At 40.6% G+C, this 20,704-nt stretch overlaps 1 protein-coding gene across 3 annotated transcripts; it reads right to left on the reverse strand.

Annotated features, from left to right (window-relative positions):
* Window positions 1–15,650: 15,650 nt before the first annotated feature.
* Window positions 15,651–20,002, reverse strand: sinhcafl (SIN3-HDAC complex associated factor, like). 3 transcript variants are annotated; one of them, XM_047362491.1, is made up of 6 exons: window positions 19,851–20,002; window positions 18,684–18,847; window positions 18,477–18,576; window positions 18,265–18,379; window positions 17,436–17,586; window positions 15,651–17,332 (listed from the first exon to the last, which is right to left on the reverse strand). In XM_047362491.1, exons 1-6 carry the CDS (start codon window positions 19,983–19,985, stop codon window positions 17,164–17,166), a joined length of 834 nt encoding a protein of 277 aa, XP_047218447.1. In that variant the 5' UTR covers window positions 19,986–20,002; the 3' UTR covers window positions 15,651–17,163. The 3 variants fall into 3 exon arrangements, with proteins under 3 accessions (XP_047218447.1, XP_047218446.1, XP_047218448.1); XM_047362490.1 differs by having other exon boundaries at window positions 17,436–17,589; XM_047362492.1 differs by lacking the exon at window positions 19,851–20,002 and adding an exon at window positions 19,517–19,834 and having other exon boundaries at window positions 17,436–17,589.
* Between the last annotated feature and the right edge of the window lie 702 nt (window positions 20,003–20,704).

Consider the following 20,704-nt stretch of genomic DNA (forward strand, 5'->3'; position numbering starts at 1 on the left):
TTGCTAAAATGTGTTCTAAAAATAAACTTGCCTTGCCTCATCGTTTTTCCACCAACATTACACAAAAGCTGAGCTGAAATAACTTCACAAACAGCCAAGGATGGAAATGCAATTCTACAATCTGACCACAAGGTGTCCCTGTAACGTTTTATTTGACTCACGAGATATGATATTGTAATATATTACTTTTACATTTGCAGGCAGCATGTAGAGAATAAGCTGCATGCAAATCTGTAAATGTTTGACATCTTTCCACCAAATGCCACATATTTATATAGCTTTACAAGTTGCCTGTCGAGATTTAGGTGGATATCTCATGTTCTAAATGTGCAGAGGAATCCTAAAAGCTTAAGACATTTGTGAAACTATAAGTGCTTGTAAAAAGACTGCCACATATAAAAAACTCCCTGGAGAATATTTAGCTTCCTCAAGCTTAGGAAGGTGATAAGGACGTTAAAGATCACAAGTAGACTTCAATGAGGAAGTGCTGTATCCTTAAGGCAACATGTCTACCTTCACCATAGAAACACAAGGCTGTTTGCTTTGTTTTACTCATACAGATAATTGGTTAATTGGATTACAGACAAAACTACTTACACATAAACAAACACAAGATTACTTTCCACATGAACACTTGAAATATATCTCCCTGTTTGTAATGGATTCATATAAAATGAGTTTCACTTTAACAATACAGAATCAAATAACTTTTTGATAATGATCTCTTTTTTTAGATTCACCAGTACATTTCCCGATTGCTTTCCTATCCATACTTGCTGTATTTACAGGTTTCCATCTTGGAAACCCATCTGGATGAGGTCCAATCCCAAAACTCTCTGCTGGAGACATCCAAGGAGGAGCTGCTGGAGAGTAGCTGTGAGATAACCCATCTGGAGAAGGATGCTGTCAAACGGCAGCAGCTAGAGAAGAACATCTCTACCTTACAGTCCAAACTGAGACAGATTATAAGTCAAAGGTAGAGACAACTCTCAGGTAGATCATTCAGGAAAAAGACAACTGTCTGAATCAGCTAAATGAGGAGATAAGCTGGATGACCAGGAAGCAAGCTGACACTGAAATCCTTCAAGTCAAATCATAGAAGGAGGAGCTGGAAGAGAGAATGAACAACCTGTCAGAGAAGATCCGACAACTCCACACTAATGTTAAAGAGGTTTTTGAGCAAAAACAGGAGACAGAGATTGATCGTATGACTGCAGAAATACGGGATACTGAGTCTTCGCTTATTTGGGACACTGAAGAGAAAGCCTAGCTAGATGTTACTCTGAGTTTAATCGAGGAGCAAAAACTTAAACTTCAGGAGAAGCTTTTAGCCATTAATCTCTGAGAGAGGGGACTTGATCAACAATGTAGAACAGGTGGAAAAAGAGAAGCTTCAGCTGGAGTCTAACTATGGCCAAGTCTCAGGAAAACATCAAATTGCAGTCAGAGATTAACCATGTGTCTGAAGAGAAGCAGCAGCTACAAACCAGTACAAAGAAAATGGAAGAGGAGATGGTTTCTTTAAGAGAGTGAGTGTATTCAACGCTCTCTGCTGTGGAGCAGAAACTAAGCAGCTCAAGATGAGGGACGTCATGACAGCAGGAAAACAAAAAGCAGAACATCTCTAAGTCTGTGATTCACTTTTACCAATGAGCTAGTATGGTTAAAGCTGCACTGATCAGGCCTTTTCTGGCTGATACCAGATTCTTCTCTGAGCTCTGACCTGCAAATTCCTGTTTTTTCGTCTTGTTCTTTGTTTTATTCTAAGGACTTCATGGCAGAGAATAAAAAATAAAAAATGTAAAATGTATTCTAAGGACTTCATGGCAGGCTGCACGGTGGTGCAGTATGTAGCACTGTTGCCTTGCAGCAAGAAGGTCCTGGGTTCGATTCCTGGCCAGGGCTCTTTCTGCATGGAGTTTGCATGTTCTCCTTGTGTGTGGGTTCTCACCAGGTACTCCAACTTCCTCCCCCATGTCCAAAGACATGCCTGTTAGGTTAATTGGTCTCTCTAAATTGCCCTTAGGTGTATGAATGAGTGTGTGCATGGTTGTTTGTGTGTTGCCCTGTGATGGACAGGTGACCTATCCAGGGTGTACTCTGCCTCTTGCCCATAGACTGCTGGAGATAGGCACCAGCTTCCCTGCAACCCACTATGGAATAAGCGGTAGAAAATGACTGATTTTATGGCACAAAACAGAAACAAATATGATACATGTTCTTTAACAGAGGTTATAGTTTTGAATCAGAGAGATTGCATTTTTTGCATCAATGTACAGAATACTGAGAGAGATCTTAGCTTTGATGAATTTAATAAATATGAACAAAAATCTGATTTTTACATATTTTACTTATATATTCAATGAAAAATTGAACAAAATGGCTGTGTCACAGGTGCCAACAGTTTGAGGGTGAGTAGGCTGAACTTAGATGGTCCTGACTGTACTCCAGCAGCAGTAGGACTTACTGTTTGAGCAAGTGGACCAACAGCACTGCCTCATACAGTAGCTCATAATCAGAGGAAGACTAGAGTCCTGCTGAAAATATCACCCACGTAGGACCCAAAGATCCTGAAAATGGGGTGAGTATGGAAAAAATTAGATTTTATATCTTCTGGAACTTTGTCCTGAATGGTTTTCTTTTATTGCTGTGCCACAAATGACAGGACAAGGAGGCAGTACAGCTGTTATTTATAAAAAGTCTTTTTCATGCTAAATTATCTCTTCAAGTACTTAAAGCTGATAAAAAATCAGCAGAGTTGAGCCTATATATGACATTTTGATTTATCAACCACCTGGGTCTCCTTTATCGTTCTCTCTGACTTACAGGATTTTTTATCATCAACAGTCAAAATCATTACTGGGGACTTTAATACTCATATTGATGATCCTACAGACCATTCCACTAAGGACTTCTCTAATAATATAGACTCTTTTAACTTCTCCCAGCTTGTGTCTGAACCTGGTCATACTGCAGGCCACGCTTTGGATCTTGTCTTCATTTATGGTCTCACTCTCAATAATTTGGACATAAAAGATGTTTTAAGTGACCATAAGGTTATCTCTTTTAATGTTTTTTTATAACTTTGAAACTTTTATGCAGTTTTCGATGAGGGGTCAAAGCAGGAGCGGAAGCCCCGGATGTTTTCTGTATAGCCCCGGACTTCTTAATAGAAGAAATTTAGAAGTATTAAAAAGATGCAGCCACAAAATGGTATTGGACTTCACATTTTTATTTAAAAACAATAAGATTTCAATTGTGTGACATATAATCACGTCCCGCTCCACCTAACCTGACAATGAGTTAAAAGGAGAAGACAAAAAATTGCTATTTGCGCACTCGCAGCAGCACGAATGCGCAACTACGCGCACAGCCAGAGACGGACTCCATTCTGGAGAAGTCCAGAACACCAGTTTACTCCAGGTGGACCTGCCTCCTTCAATACCTGAAAGTTACACTGAACGCCTCATTTCAGAGCAGCCGCGGAGCCAACCGAAGAGAGAGAGCCTGGTGTGTGTGTGTGTTCAGGAACAGGTGGAAGCAGAGCGGTATAACCCAGGAGAAGATAGCGGTAAAACTTGAATGCTGACTTGAAATGGGCTAATTGTAAGTTACAGCTAATCACTGATTCACTCAGCAAGACATGAGGTGGAGGTTCACTCTAATGAGCATCTTCAGGGTCATGATGAGGGACTTTCACCTGAGCTACAGGTGAAGGTAAATAATCTGTCTGTGATAGAAAACAGTAGATACCTTCTCTGTGAATTTCTAGCCGGATTTGCATCATAATGTGAAAATATCTGGTCTTTTACTTCAGTCAAAATAAAAGCATTTAAGCCTAACGTAGCTAAACACATTAAAAGGTCCTTCAGATCAACACATTGCTTCTCATTGCTGCAGCCAGTGTTACAGTCTAGTTCTACATTCAATTCAATTGAAAAATACTTTATTAATCCCAAAGAGAAATTAAATGTTGTTGTAGCTCATTATGATGGCTGTGGGCAGGAAGGATCTCCTGTAGCACTCCGTCTTACAGCACATCTGAAGAAGCTTCTGACTGAAGATTGGTTCTAAGAAGATTGGTTCTGAGGATTGGTTCTAAGCTTATCTGACCAATAGGACATTCTGCATCAGAAAACATTGGTGATCCTTCGGTTGTCCACTGATCACCACCTGGTAGTGAGTTGGATCCACTGGAAGAGGAGAAAGCCGGACAGACTCGGCAGGCCAAAGCGCATTGTGAGGGTCTACTGGGAACGTCTGGCGGGGCCCTTGGCCAGGGAGGTATTCAACTCCCACCTCCGGGAGAGCTTTGACCAGATTCCGGGGGAGGTTGGAGACATAGAGTCCGAGTGGACCATGTTCTCTGCATCTATTGTCGATGCTGCTGCCCGTAGCTGTGACCGTAAGGTCTGCGGTGCCTGTCGTGGCGGCAATCCCAGAACCCGGTGGTGGACACCGGTAGTAAGGGATGCTGTTAAGCTGAAGAAGGAGTCCTATTGGCTGTGGTTGGCTTGCGGGACTCCTGAGGCGGCTGACGGGTACCGTGAGGCCAAGCGTGCTGCAGCCCGGGCTGTGGCAGAGGCAAAAACTCGGGCCTGGGAGGAGTTCGGTGAGGCCATGGAGAAGGACTACCGGTTGGCCTCGAAGCGATTCTGGCAAACCGTCCGTCGCCTCAGGAGGGGGAAGCAGTGCTTCGCCAACACTGTTTATAGTGGGGGCGGGAGACTGCTGACCTCGACTGAGGACATTATCGGGCGGTGGAAGGAGTACTTCGAGGATCTCCTCAATCCTGCCATCACGCATTCCGTGGTGGAAACAGAGGCTGGGGACTCGGGGTTGGACTCTTTCATCACTCAGGCTGAAGTCACCGAGGTGGTTAAAAAGCTCCACGGTGGCAAGGCTTCGGGGGTGGATGAGATCCGCCCTGAGTACCTCAAGTCTCTGGATGTTGTAGGGCTGTCATGGTTGACACGCCTCTTCAACATTGCGTGGTGGTCGGGGACAGTGCCTCTGGACTGGCAGACTGGGGTGGTGGTCCCCCTTCATAAGAAGGGGGACCGGAGGGTGTGTTCCAACTACAGGGGGATCACACTCCTCAGTCTCCCTGGTAAGGCCTACGCCAGGGTATTGGAGAGGAGAGTCCGACCAATAGTCAAACCTCGGCTTCAGGAGGAGCAGTGTGGTTTTCGTCCCGGCCGTGGAACACTGTACCAGCTCTATACCCTCTACAGGGTACTCGAGGGTTCATGGGAGTTTGCCCAACCGGTTCACATGTGTTTTGTGGACCTGGAGAAAGCATTCGACTGTGTCCCTCGTGATGCCCTGTGGGGGGTGCTCCAGGAGTATGGAATCGGGGGCCCTTTACTAGGGGCCATCCGGTCTCTGTACAAGCAGAGCAGGAGTTTGGTCAACATTGCCGGCACTAAGTTGGACCTGTTCCCGGTGCATGTTGGACTCCGGCAGGGCTGCCCTTTGTTGCCGGTCCTGTTCATAACTTTTATGGACAGGATTTCTAGACGCAGCCAAGGGCCGGAGGGGGTCGGGTTTGAGGACCAGTGGATTTCGTCTCTTCTTTTTGCGGATGACGTGGTCCTGCTGGTCCCCTCTAGCCAAGACCTACAGCATGCGCTGTGGCGGTTCGCAGCCGAGTGTGAAGCGGCTGGGATGAGGATCAGCTCCTCCAAGTCCGAGGCCATGGTACTCGACCGGAAAAGGGTGGCTTGTCCTCTTCAGGTTGGAGGGGAGTTCCTGCCTCAAGTGGAGGAGTTTAAGTATCTCGGGGTCTTGTTCACGAGTGAGGGAAGAATGGAGCGGGAGATCGACAGACGGATCGGTGCGGCTGCCACAGTAATGGGGGCGCTGTGCCGGTCCGTTGTGGTGAAGAGAGAGCTGAGCTGAAAAGCAAAGCTCTCAATTTACCGGTCGGTCTACGTTCCTACCCTCACCTATGGCCATGAACTTTGGGTCATGACCGAAAGAACGAGATCCCGGATACAAGCGGCAGAAATGAGCTTCCTCCGTAGGGTGGCCGGGCACTCCCTTAGAGATAGGGTGAGGAGCTCGGCCATCCGGGAGGTGCTTGGAGTAGAGCCGCTGCTCCTCCACATCGAGAGGAGCCATTGAGGTGGCTCAGACATCCATACCAGATGCCTCCGAGACGCCTTTCTCTGGAGGTGTTCCAGGCAATCCCCCCGTGAGGATGCCCAGTAGACAGCCCAGGACACGCTGGAGGGACTTTGTCTCGCCTTGGGGTCCGGAGGAGCTGGAGGAGGTGTCTGGGGAGAGGGACGTCTGGGTGTCTCTATTGAGTCTGCTACCGCCGCGACCCGGTCCCGGATGAAGCGGAAGACGACAACTACGAGCACGAGTAGATTCCCTATATGCTGTTGAACCAGCTACCTGCCCAGGTACAGGAAGCTAATTATCTCTATGCCCTTAAGTTAAAAACCTGTTTGAAGAGGGTTTACATCTAGCATTTTACACAAGATCTGTCTTACCAACTGTTAGCTACTAACTATTTTATGTTGTCTTGAACTTATATACATCTGTTTTATGTGTTTGTAAATAGAGCAGGCCCTAGGCAAAGGTGAACTAAGCCCATAAATGCTTGATTTTTTAAAACTGACCATTGAGAATGTGAATACTGTTAAATATTATTTGACAGTTTCAGCATAGATAAATTAAAGGATTTCAAGTTGTTAAAAATGTACATTTACTATTTAAAAGAACTGGTAAATTTACTCTGTAAAAAAATGTAATTTTCATTGTTAGATGGTTGTGTTAACATAATAACAATTTGAGGCTACGAATTTAACCTTTTCTTTGGGTTTGAGCACAATTTGCACATAAAAACAGCCCATCAAAAAATAGCCAATTATCCGTGACTGTTTTAAACTCAGCCAATTAAACTTTGCCCACTCTCCCAGGTTCCACCAAATCTGTATTGGAACGCTGTTGGTGAAGATGATCTTCACTGGAAGAAGAGCTCCAAATTATTTTTTGCTTAAGGCCCTATACATCTTTGGCCCAACCCTGTTTGTAAATTTTTCTTCCGGTATTTTTTTTTTTTTTCATTTTTGCCTTAGCTTAGCCCTTCGTTAAGCACATTGGGTTGCAATTGTGCCTTAAAAGTGTAATTTAAATAAATTCCAATTGAAATAAATATATAATGAAACATTGGTGCCTGATGATAGTTTTTTATGCATTAAAATGAATCTGTCTCAGCACTACAATATACAGGGGTTGGACAATGAAACTGAAACACCTGTCATTTTAGTGTGGGAGGTTTCATGGCTAAATTGGACCAGCCTGGTAGCCAGTCTTCATTGATTGCACATTACACCAGTAAGAGCAGAGTGTGAAGGTTCAATTAGCAGGGTAAGAGCACAGTTTTGCTCAAAATATTGAAATGCACACAACATTATGGGTGACATGCCAGAGTTCAAAAGAGGACAAATTGTTGGTGCACGTCTTGCTGGCGCATCTGTCACCAAGACAGCAAGTCTTGGTGACAGATTAAAAACACTTACAGAAAAAGAGAACATATCTACATGGAATGTGGCATGTAGTATTTGGTATTTACATATAGTGCAGCTTGTGCTGAAACAGTCTATGAGATGGGCTGGAGGTTTGTTCGATTTTCAGCAGGAATGTTCAGTGTCTGCCTGCAGGGGGACAAATGCCTTCACTGCTTTGGAAAAGAAACTGTTCCTGAGTCTATTTGTTTTTGATATAATGTTCCTGAATCGTTTTCCTGATAGAAGTGAGACAAACAGTACATGGTCGGATGGGTGTGGTCTGTAGCAGTTGTGTGTGAATAGGGTGAAGAGGGCATGGCTGAGAACGCAACCCCGCGGCATGCCAGTGTTGAGCATCAGTGGGGCAGATGTGTTTCCCTATCCTCACCACCTGGGGCCTGTTGGTGAGGAAGTCACTGATCGAGGAGCAAAGTGGGACAGATAAACCATGGTTGTGGAGCTTCAGGGCCAGCATGTCAGGACTGACAGTGTTGACGGCTGAGCTGAAGTCCACAAATAGCATCCTAACATAGGTATTAGGATGCTGCAGATGAGTCAGAGCCGTGTGAAGTGCTAACGAGACATCATCCTCTGTGGAGTGATTCTCCCTGTAAGCGAACTGCAGGCTGTCCAGGCCAGCAGGGATAGCATCCTTGATGTACTTCAGGAGGATCCTTTCAAAGCACTTCATGATGACTGGGGTCAGAGCAACAGGACGGTAATCATTAAGGCTGGTGATGGTTGATTTTTTTGGGCACAGGCACAATAGTGAAGAACTTGGAGAGTTTAAAGATGTCCAAAGAAAACCTGCAAGTTGGTCAGCACATGATTTTAGCATCCGACCTGACACCATGTCTGGACCTGCACCCTTGTTGATGTTGATCTTCCTAATAATGAAGGTCACTTGGTGCAACTGCAGGACGAGAAGCCAATGCCGCACCTCCAGCTGAGGTAGGTGTTCAGTCCTTCTGCTGCTTGATGTGCTGGCCGTTATGGTTACAATCTGTGATAGATCTCATGCCGCTCCACATACTGCGTGGGTTGTCATTGTTGAAGTGCTCCTCGATGTCCTGCTTGCACCTGTGCTTAGTCTGTGGATGCCCCTTCTCACTTCTCAGGTAGTCACCTGATCTGTAAGCTGCATCCCCAGCTCTTAGCAGGATCAACGCTGTGCTGTCTACCCATGGTTTCCGGTTAAGAAAATCCCTGATTGTTTTTGTGGGTAGAACAGCATACACACGTGGACAAAATTGTTGGCAGCCCTTGGTTAATGAAAGAAAAACCCACAATGGTCACAGAAATAACTTGAATCTGACATTGCTTTTCAAACATGCTTCAACAGAATTATTTAAAAAAATAAACTCATGAAACAGGCCTGGACAAAGATACCCTTAACTTAATATTTTGTTGCACAACCTTTTGAGGCAATCACTGCAATCAAACGATTCCTATAACTGTCAATGAGACTTCTGCACCTCTCAGCAGGTATTTTGGCCCAGTCCTCATGAGCAAACTGCTCCAGTTGTCTCAGGTTTGAAAGGTGCCAACTCACTTGATCAATACAAACTGATCAATACAAATGTATTCTATTGTACACCCACAGGTGTTTGGCTTCAGGTGTTAACAGATACACAGGTACACTAAATACATCTTGTATTCATTAGTACCATGCACTATCAATAACATTGCTGTTATATATTTTTCCCCAGGTGTAGAAGCAGTCTTGTAGTATCTTGTCATTTCTTCATCCTTCTTCCTCTCCTCTATTCTTTTCTCCTTCTCTACCTTTTCCTTTTTGCCCCACCCGTCTCTCGTTCTCGCTTCGGTTTTTTCCTTTTTGTTTCCATCTCTGTGTCCATTGCAATTGAACTGATTTCATAGCAGTTTCCAATAAAGTTTTTTTTTTATATATCTGAATGCAAATCTGAATGACATTGAAGACAAGCCCAAGTATAAATCTAAGTCATTCAGTTTGTAGCTTTCCACTTTAGGTTTTAGTACATAATAAAGTTGAATTAATTTCAGGAATTGAGAACGATTTTTTGTCCACTGCTGACTAAAGTAAAAATCATATTTTCAAAACATTTTCTAGATTCAAGTGCGCCAAAATTGTACCGAACCAACATATTTGTGTACCATTGCACCCTTAACAAATATTGATCAGTTCAGTTTATCTTCCATTTGCAGTATAGAGAACCAGAGGTCCAAGTAGCTCACGGTATGTATAACATTCACACAGAGGGACAAAAAAACAAACAGTAACCTCCCAGTCAAAAACAACAAGAGAGTCCCATAAAAAAATTATTTAAAACAAATTCTAAAACCCAAGTAAAACAGAGAGCCAAAAAGTGCTTATTACAGTCATCATAAAGTCTCAGCTTGTGAAAAAAAGCTTTTATTGTGGTGCGATGTCCCACATTTAATTACTCGATAGTGCCTCCCAGAAGGAAGCAGTATAAACACGTCTCTGGCAGCCGGATGCAAAGGAACAAAGCCTTTGTTGGCAAATGTCCTCCAAGACTGGCAAGTCCACACCAATAAATCAGCTGGTGGAGCATACTTAATTATCAAGTTGTTAGGATTTGATGCAACACAAAGTATACAACAAAGGACTCAAAATACCACCCTGTCATTAACCTTAACCCTTTGAAGTCTACAGGTTAAAAAAGTAAAAATCCATTTGCAATCTATTTGCTCCCATGTTAACGCTGTGCTCAAGTCCTTCAGTTGAGGCGGCTGTCAAAAATAAAGCCCCTCCTGTCTAGACGTCACGTATAGAGACAATGATCTGTGCTTTTATCACCTCACGCTTTGATTATTGGAGTTAGCCGGGCCTCCGTCTCATATTTACAGCTACAATTTTTACCTAGTACAAGTAAACAACAGTACATTACTCAGGTTTTAACGTCTCTTCATTGGCTTCCTGTTCAGTTTTGAATTCATTTGAAAATTATTTTATTTGTTTTTAGTCTCTTATTGGTTTTGCTCCTTCTTATTTGTACGAGCTCAGTCACCCTTACGTGCCAAGCCAACTCGTGCCCTAAGATCAGCTGACCAGATGCTTCTGACTATCCCTTAAACCTTTTATAAGTCCAGAGGAGCCTTTGCAGTTTTTGTTCCGAAAAGGTGGAATGAGCTGCCGCTGGAGGTCAGGCAGGCTCCATCTCTCGTTGCTTTTAAAACTCGTTTAAAAAAAACCCTCTTCTCCCTGGCTTTTAACCCAGAATGACTTGGCATATGTGCCTTAATCCTTCACCTTTTTAATCTTTTCTATGTACCTGTACTATTTTATATATCCTATAGTTCTTTTGTGTTTTATTTTATTCCTGTTTTTATTTATTTTAATTTTTTGTACAGCACTTTGGTCAGCAGTCATGTTGTTTTTAAAGTGCTTTATAAATAAAGCGGTATGGTTTGGTTTTCCTTTGGTACCGATTAGGTCCCAGTGACCTCCATTATAACCACGTATTTTTGTTGCACTGTAATCCTTGTATTTTACAATACCTTTCCCATGAGCACCAAAATAATCTAAGCCTTTACCTTCAAAATACAATGAAACCTGGTTTTAGGTGTGATTACCCCCTTAAATTACCACAGGCACCATCGCTTCTTCACATATACCTTCAATGGGGGACGTGGTTCTCTTACCATTCAAAATGCATGGGAAAAAAAAAAAAAATTAACACAACAGTAGTCTTGGTGTGTTGGGAATGATAAAGAGGAGTGGTGTTAGTGTGGTTGTTTATGTGTGTATATGTGTGTTTAATTTGAAGAATCAAAAGCCAAGTTGGCTTTGTTTATGTTTTCTTTATCAAGAGAGGGACTCCTCTCTCCTATTGGATGTGCAGCATAGCATGTTTATGGAGGTGCATCTTCTGTCAGAATAGTTAGTTTTTCCGAGAGACTGTAGCTAATTCTGCGCTTCACAAACCTGTAGGTTTTGTGAAGGAACCACAGCCAGGACCTTCCAAAAAGTAAAGACAGCGTGGAACCAGTGTGCCACATGTGGAGCACATGCATGCAAAATGCACCTTACCGCAATCTTTGATTTATGTTTTAAGTCATGAATGCATGGCAGTCATCTACTGGCCTTTATGCTCAAAGAAGGAGATATATCTCAATGTATCTCTTATAAGCAGGAGCCTATTTAGCCAATTTTTAAGCTGCTGCAAAGTTAACGAGTCGATGCAATCAACTGTCCCGTCGCTGAATGCTTGTGTTGCAGGGAAGATGCCGCAAACATTTAGAATTTTACTGCATTGTTTTATAACTAGGATCGAACTGGAATGTATATAATTGACTCTGAATGTGTCTATGATTGGATTCATCCAATTATATATTTCTCTACATAAATTTAATGGGTTTGTCTTGTGCAGGGCCAAGAGACAATTTTTGTTGTGTATCTGTGCTGTATAAATAAGTTAGATATGCAAAATAATAAATTATTTGCAACCAATGATTGTCAGTCAGTCAGTCATTTTCTATACCGCTTATTCCATAGTGGATCGTGGGGAAGCTGGTGCCTAACTCCAGCAGTCTATGGGCGAGAGGCGGAGTACACCCTGGACAGGACCAATGATGGTGTTTTTATTCAATAATTTGTATTGGAGTATTAATTAGTTGGTGAGCTTAAACATAAAAACAAACCTCAGCCTGAAAATCGGATGATTGGCAAGGATGATTTTTTTTTTTTTACATTCTTGTCTTCTTCTCCATTATTAAGCCCCAAGGGTTTTGGAAGCAATTTCTGGCTGAAATTACATAACTAAAATAAATCATGTATAGCTCCAGTTATAAAGTCTAAATGCAAACTTTTGGTCCCTGTACAAAGGTAAGACATAAAATAATATTTTTCCAGTGGAACTATTAATGTTTTGTTTTTGTTTTTCAAGCAAAGAAAAAAATGATGTTTTTTAAGCCGCACCAAAAAGATTTCTAAACAAACATTGCAAATCACCATGAAAATCCTTTTGAAAACCTAGGAGAAGCCTCAGTTTATATTCATTAACATCTTGACCCAAACTGTAGCGAGGTAGGACTGAAATAATTGTGCCCAGATTTTGCCAAATGTGTTTTTTGCCTCATAAAAGGCAATCTGATCAAATAAAAGAGCTGATTTCCATTGTAGGACTCATTCTGCATAGGACATAGTGTTTGGTTATGACATTTACTCGGTGTATCATCAAAATGTATTATTATGCACAGCATAAAATCTATGAAATGAAAAGAAATCAAAGTAAATTGTATTCTTTTGTCTCCAACTGGAGCAATTTTGTTTTAAAAAAGAATAATCTATAACAAACTATGTAGAGGTACATCTAAAAAAGTTAAGAATATTACAAAAAGTACAATAGTTTTTGCCAGTCATTTTAGAAATCAAAATGGTTATTTTGTAGAGATTCATTCCACATAGAGTAAAATATTTCAAGCTTATTTATTGTAATTTTGATGATTATAAAGACCCCTTCTGCCCTTGGCTGCACCTAGAAATCCTGTCCATGAAAGTAATGAACAGGACCGGTGACAAAGGGCAGCCCTGAAGTTTAAAGAGAAAGTACAAAGGCTTCAGTCAAGAGAAGGGTAGAAATATATGCAACAACTTCATATGTTCACCATGGCAGAGGGAAGGCAGTTATCCATGATTGAAGAAAATATGGAGCATATTTGTCCGAAATAAATTGTAAGTAGTTCTAAATACCAGTCGTTAACTTTCTTCCAAAACTTTCAGTTGTCCGCCAGACAGCTGAAGATGAGTTTAATTTTTCAACACCACAGTGAGTTTAATTATATGTTCAAATCAACAAATGAATCGACTTATGAGAATGTTGGAATGGCCTAGCCAATGTCCAGAACTGAATTCAACAGACAATGGTCATCCAAAGGGGGCTGTGGGTAAGAAATGTTCTCTCAGTCTGATAAATTTGAAGAACTTCTGCAAGGCTGAGAAGGCAAATATGTTCAAGTAAAGATAGAAGGTGATAGACTCCTACCAAAGAAGACTAGATGCAAAACTTGAATCACAAGCTGCTTCAACATAGTATCAGTCACAGAGTGCACACAGTTGTTTCCCCCACTAACAGATTCAGCATTTGTGCTGAATTGCACATGATAAACATTCATTCATCTTCTATACCGCTTATTCCACAGTGGGTCACGGGGGAGCTGGTGCCTATCTCCAGCAGTCTACGGGCAAGAGGCAGGGTACACCCTGGACAGGTCGCCAATCCATCGCAGGGCAACACAGGGGCGGAGCCAAGGGATGGCCATGGCCACTATAAGCCAATCTTTGGCCACCGCTGCAGCCACCCCAGTAACAAGCAGTTCGCCTTTAAAACAGATGGTGGCAGCAGTAATGCTCTTAACCACTAACACAATTAGAACAGAAGAAGTGGTTTTGGTTCACATTGACAAAATCAATAAAAGCACAAACTACAGAAGGACTTTGTGGAGCATGGTACAATTTCTCTCTCATTTTCCTCTGCTGCAGAAGAGGTCAGACTCTGAGGTAAGTTAAAATAGCAAAAACATTTATTTTCCTTGAAAAGTTTTCTATCTTAATTTAAAAACAAAACATAAAAAAGGCTGGTTTTCTTGTGAAACTGAAAAAATTAGATAATGTTCACTAAAGTGTTATGTGCGCTGCACATAACTGCAATTATGAAAGGGCAATGTGTTATGTGTGTATGCTTGTTAGCTCATAAATAGCATCTGAACTAACATAAGTGGAAGGGATCTCTTTGCTCTCCTTTTTCTTTTGAAAGAGAAATAATGTGCCCAGTGCTGTACTCCATTATTATTATTTTATTTAAGGTTTTCCATAAAAGCTGTAAATGGTTTCAAGGTGTCACTGCACTTTAGAATAAAAAAAGGAGGTTTCATTATTATAAATTGAATTAATGTGGATTGCCCACATTGATGATGTACTAACATGAAAGATGACATGTTAGAACTAGTTTTGCTAGAGAGAGAGAGAGCGACCACCCCTGCTTAAACCACAAAAATAAGGGTACGGTGTGTAAAGTAGCGGTGGAGTGCGCTACTCATATAGTGGCTTCAGTCCTCGACGCAGCTGTCCCTGGTTTGAGTCTAGACCCCGGCCACCTGTGCTGCATGTCTTCCCCCTCTCTTTACCCTACTTTTAAATAACAAAAATAAAGGCCACTAGTGCCACAAAAAGAAACCTAAAGTCAGTTTTTGGCCACCCCAATAAAACCTTTCTGGCTCCGCCCCTGGGTGCTGCTCAATACCAACATAAATTTGGGCTTATCAGTTCCTTCAGTGGTTCAGACAGAAATTAGTCTGTAGCTCCAGGACATGCTGGCCTTAAAGACATTTTCTACACTCCTCGAAATTCTTGTTACCGGTCCTATAATCAAGGTTTACAAGAGGTAGATTGGTTCATTTACTAAAAGATGAATATTAGGAACAAATCAGCCTAATTAAATGCATCTATTTATCCAGAACATGTCAATCACCACTTTCTTGGATGTGTTTTAACATCTCAAGCAGCCCTTCCAGCTGATCATCTCCATGTCACGCTCCATTGATGAAGCAGTTTATGCAGAAGAAGCCCAAAACAAGTATTGACTGCATATACATAAATAGGAGCATTATTGCTGGAGAAATTGACCTAATAACTGTATCTAGTTTTATTGAACAGTGTGGTTCTCAACTGTTCTTTATGAACCAAACTATCAGTAAACAAACTGCACCCTGTGTCTGCATTAAAGAGGATTTCCTTTCTCATTCAAAACAGTTTTTTTTTTTCTTGTAATTTTTATTATACAGATCTACTTTGTGGTACAGTATACAAAAAAAGCGTACAAAACATACAATGCATGTTCAAAAGGAAGTGCACAAAATTAAAAACAGATTTTCTGAAAGGTTCAACACCAGTTAGCTCATTTTCCAGTAAAAAAAAAAAAAAAAAAAAAAAGAGGTTGTGAAATAATAAATATAAAATTACATACGAATCATAGTGAAAAAAGTCAGGTCATTCATTAAGGCACATCTTACATCCCAAAATGTACCTTGGAAAAACATGGCAACTTCCTAAAGATAAAAAACAGCTTATTCTCCAGCTAACAAAGGAAGCAGCTTACCTCTTTTCAATAAGAATCACAATTTTTCAGCATTTCACTACCCTGCCGCAGAATACAGTTTATATATATTAAGCAACTTTACAGAGCAGTGCCTGTCAATTATTTTAATTCGAGTTTGGTTACAAAAATTAAAAAAAATAAAATAAATAAAAAGCAACTGTTGTCACTGTAGTACTGAAACAGTATACACCATGGCAATAACTGTGCAATATAAGCAATATTTTTAACATGGCATACATACAATGTGAGACATTGACTGGTCATGATGATGCAACATTATTGCTAAAAATAGAGCCAATTTGGTTACAAAAAAAAAAAAAAGAGGGTCCATCACTATACACTAAACGTGACAAACCGCCAGAACAATTCTCACATTCAACATGTCTGCATAGTTTGAACTTTTGACAATTGCTGCTTTTGATGAACATGTTCCTCTAGGAGCATTAAAGATGTAGAGCAACCGCAGGTCTCCAGCATGTTCAGGTTGATAGCACAAAACAGATGTTCACAGCTCACTGATTCTGCAGGTAAGTTTCTCTTTTAATCCTGCAGTTAAACAACTATTTCTGCAGAGATCACAAACTAAAACAAGGCAAGCCTTTTAAGAAACATACCTGAGAAAATAATGAGTGATCAAACTGGCTTTTAGCAAATAAATACATGCCTTCAGCACCTCTTCAGATGTAGTGGTTTCGCTGTTTCATGTCATTTTTGGAAAACCCACAAGCCAAAATGCTATACTTAGAAAATCCATTTTAAAAACAATTTGCTTTACAACATGCAATGTGATTTCATTGGAGGCTGTACAAAAGAAATAAATAAAACCGTCAATCCAACAAGCAGAGGGCCATACTGCATGCATGGTCTAATGTGCACAAACTGCTGAGCAAAATAAAAGTGAGTGTTTCATACTGGTGGCTAAAGCTGTTTATGTCCAAGGTGTCTAATTTGTACACATTTAAAAACACAAAAATCATAAAAGATTTACAGAGAACAGATTTGCTAAAGATCCTTGTGGGTTATCAAAAGCAATTTGTGCACTAAAAAACAAAAACATACAGAGCTAATGGATGACAAAACTTTGCAGCAACAATGTTGAAGAATCCCTTCAACACACATGAAGCTGGTATTGGAAATAGCTGGTGTCTTTCATACACACAATTACAGTATTACAAGTTATAAAAAAATAAAGCAGTCCTGATATGAAATAAAAACAGAAATTATTTACAAAAACTGACAATTCAATACAAAAATAACCAAAAGCAATTTGGAACCAAAATTTTAACCTTATCCTTATCCTATAAATAACACTAATGCCCGAAAGTTTTTTTTTTTCTTTTTTTCCTCTCTATAAAAGAAAGAACTCAACTCTATACAAAAGATAAAAAAAAAAAAAAACAATACCCATATAAAAATGAAAATTACAAGGATGAACATTAACTGATCTAACGGGGAATGAAAATGAGGTCTGCCACTGGAGACAAATCCAGGAGGTTGCCATGGATAGCCCCATAAAGGAAGGGGAGACTTGACAAAACCATTCACCAGGTTTCTTTCAAATCCTCTGGGTGCTGTGGTTGGAGTGTGGGCACCTGCGTAGGCGTCAGTGTCGCCTGGTTTTTTGAGCTGCAGCAAGGCTTAAAAACCCGGGGATCAATAATCACTTCTCCAAATCGACCTTTGTAGACAATTCCACAGCACACCTTTTGCCTAAAAGAAAAAGAAATACGTGCTGAGAGACTAATCGGATTAAAACAAGACAATATGGTGAATAAAAGTAAATGTTTTGTGATGATCCCTGAGGCTATCTTACCTTTTCCAGTAAGAACGATCCAAGAAGGAGAAGATTGAAGGAGAAGACCGTCTTTGTTTGGACTCCATGTCTGAACCATCATCTGACTGGTTGCTATAACTGGGAGATTGTGCAGGAGACATGCTGGAGGTTGTGCTGTGAGCATCTGAGTCTGCTTTAAAAGATAAAACAAAAAACATAAATAAAACTCAAAACATTTAAGACTTACGACAGTATGTCCCTTTTCTTTATTTATTATACCCGAAGAAGCATGAATGTAAACCAGCAGATGAGTTATTCTTTAAATAGTACAAATACCAATGACCAAAGTGCCAGAGATTTGATTTTCAAGTCATGTATGAAAAATCACACACACAGCGAGAGACAGAGAGAGAGAAGTCGGTGGCCATTTGCTTATGCAGTGGAAGCTTGGAAAATAAAAACTAGATCCAGTTCATGCTATATCTAAATTAGCCACTAGGTGATGCTAGTGAATATTTAACAAAGACATTCAGTTTATACCGAGATGAAACCTGAACAAAATAACATGCACAGTGAAAACACACCTATTTGGGAAATTGTGTTTTTAGGAAATGTCATGTTTACGATACACTTTTACAGGGCAGCATATGATTATTTCCCTCGGCATACAAAATGTTTTAATTAAGTAGCCTATCACAAAAAACAAGCCAACATTTCACATTTATCAAAAGAGCCTCGTTGGGAGAGCTAAAAAAAAATAAATTAAGGTATTTCAAACATTTAATCTTCACTAAATGACTGAAATATTTTATGTTCAAAACGCACATGAAAACACAACATGTTTTTTTGTTCATATTTAACCACTTACTTTGTCTCTTAAACTTATGAAGCCTTTTAAGTTTGCTCTTCTTCTTCCCATCGCTGTTCTTGATCTTCTTGGGTTTTGTCACCTTAAAACCTGGACCAGCTCTGGCATCCACCACCTGAAGAAAAGCAGATAAACCATGCAACCAAGTTAACTTATAGTTTTAAAAAAAATGGCACTGCACCTCTTCAAGCTAAGCAGGAGACATTACATACATGATTCCAGTTCTTCTTGGAGCCATGAGGCAGCTTCTTCCATCTCTTCACCAGTAGCACACACGCATTGCAAATGTCTCCAACACGATCTTCTGAGAGTCTTGAATCAATGCAACACAAAAAGTAAAAGGTAACTACGTCTGAAACCTTAATAAGCAGCTATTATTGAGGCATAAATGTATGATATGACATAATTAGAGGTTTTACCCAAAGCACATCCTGAAAGTCTCCTCATATCTGCTGCTGTCTGTGAAGCGTGAACTAGAAGACTTAGTCTTACAGATGCAACAGCCGTCATTACTCCGGTAGATCTTTGACTTATGAAAGCCAAACATCTTGAATTTGTTGGTCGGTGCAAGACGAGGAAACTCCTGCACAAAAAAACAAAAACAAAGAAAGAACACGATCCGTAATCGTCCCAGTGCTTGCTGGTTTATAACCAGCATAGAAGTCTGCAGACAGTTGCCTTTTCTGCTACTGGAAGGGGGCGGTCCGTACGCACACACACACACAAACCCTTTTAAACATTTAATAACAAATCCAACGAGCACATACACATTTTAAGTATAAGGCTGTAGAATTAAAAGCCCAAAAATACCCAACATAGCATAACAATACCACGAAAATCCACTTTATTTCACTTATCTTAAGTAATTTAAAGCCAAACAGCAAAAAATAACCACAGGCAGACAATCGTGGCACTAATCTAAAGTTATAATAGTGTTTACTACACAGAAAGCTAAACTTTAGGTCGGGTTTAGTGAACCGATGTGTCTGAATTGGGATCCTAAACCCACAATAACACGAGTACCGTTTTACCCTCAAAATAAGCGCCAAATTCACACACGACAAAAGACAAGAAGCTAGCCTTCATATTTAACTACAGTAACCGTGTCCGCTACGGGACGTTGTCAAGCGCTAGATCTGTCTGAAATGGATGCCCTAAACAAAAAGCGGGCAGCTACACTTTATGAAATCAAAGACAAAAAGCTACCGCGATTTTTAAATAACCCGAACAACTACGATTTGAACACACTTACTGCAATAGCGTAACGATTTAGTTAAAAACACGAAGTTACGGTGGACGCCGTCTTCCCCTTTAAATTCAAACTTTTCGCCTGCGAGTGCGCCAAATATGGCTCATTGTTGTTAGCCGTTAGCATGACTGCTAGCCTACGAGGCCACGCTCTCGTTCACTTCCACGTTATCCCATTGTCGACATGGTGAGGCTTTACACGTTTAACACACAACCGCGACGACCCCACACGTCATGTTACTAGAACCTTACAATATAACCACACTTTCCATATATAACAAGTCCGTAAAAGTCAAATTAATGTAAGCCGTGCACAAAGAAAATAACAGTGTACTTACTGAACAAAAACTTTGAATCTTCGCCGTCCTCTTTTCACGCACTGCGCATGCTCTTACTACTGCTGCATACAGCTGGTCATTAGAATGTGTTTTGCATAAAAAGCTGGAATGAAAGGGCGAGCGGAGAATGACCATATAAGGAGTGTAGCCGTTGGGTTTGAACCTGGACTCGACCAATCGCGACCGTCTTCTCGTACTCTTCGAAAAACATGAATGATGGGAGGCGTAGTGAATGAGCGGGAAAACGCGGGCACGTCAGCGGTAGAAGGCCTCAATTTGAACTCGAAGTCCCATAAGCCACTTGGCCGGAGTCTGCAAAGAAAAACAGCACCCTGACATGGCGCGAACGACTTTGTTTACGTTTTCACAGCTGAGAAAGCACATTCAACAGAGAATATAACTGCTTATTAAAGCCTGAAATTGAAACCATATTATTACACATTTAAAGATATAAATCCTACTTGAATAGGTGTTTCACAATAGACAATACAAAGCCGATCAAGTAGCCAAACAAATGACAATGTTCATTATTTAAGACTTAAAAAACTATAAAAGACAGTGTTTAAGAAGCATATGTTTAAATAAACCATGCTCCTTTAGAAGATAATGTTTTAAACACAACAAAGAAAAACTAATAAACTCTAAAAGTAGGTATGTATGCAACGTTGTAAGAGCTGAATGTCAAAAACAATTTAAAAACGCATATAACTTAAATCACAACTATATCATGCATGTAGTGTAGCTTGCGAATTAAAACAGTTCTTTAAAAGCTGAGATTCTGCAGTCCCTAGATTTACACTGAAATCTGTACATAGATACGGCAATTAAAACAACAAATTATCTGTGATTGATGT

Source organism: Girardinichthys multiradiatus, chromosome 4 (genome assembly GCF_021462225.1).
Source record: "Girardinichthys multiradiatus isolate DD_20200921_A chromosome 4, DD_fGirMul_XY1, whole genome shotgun sequence".
In the NCBI taxonomy this organism is placed as follows: domain Eukaryota; kingdom Metazoa; phylum Chordata; class Actinopteri; order Cyprinodontiformes; family Goodeidae; genus Girardinichthys; species Girardinichthys multiradiatus.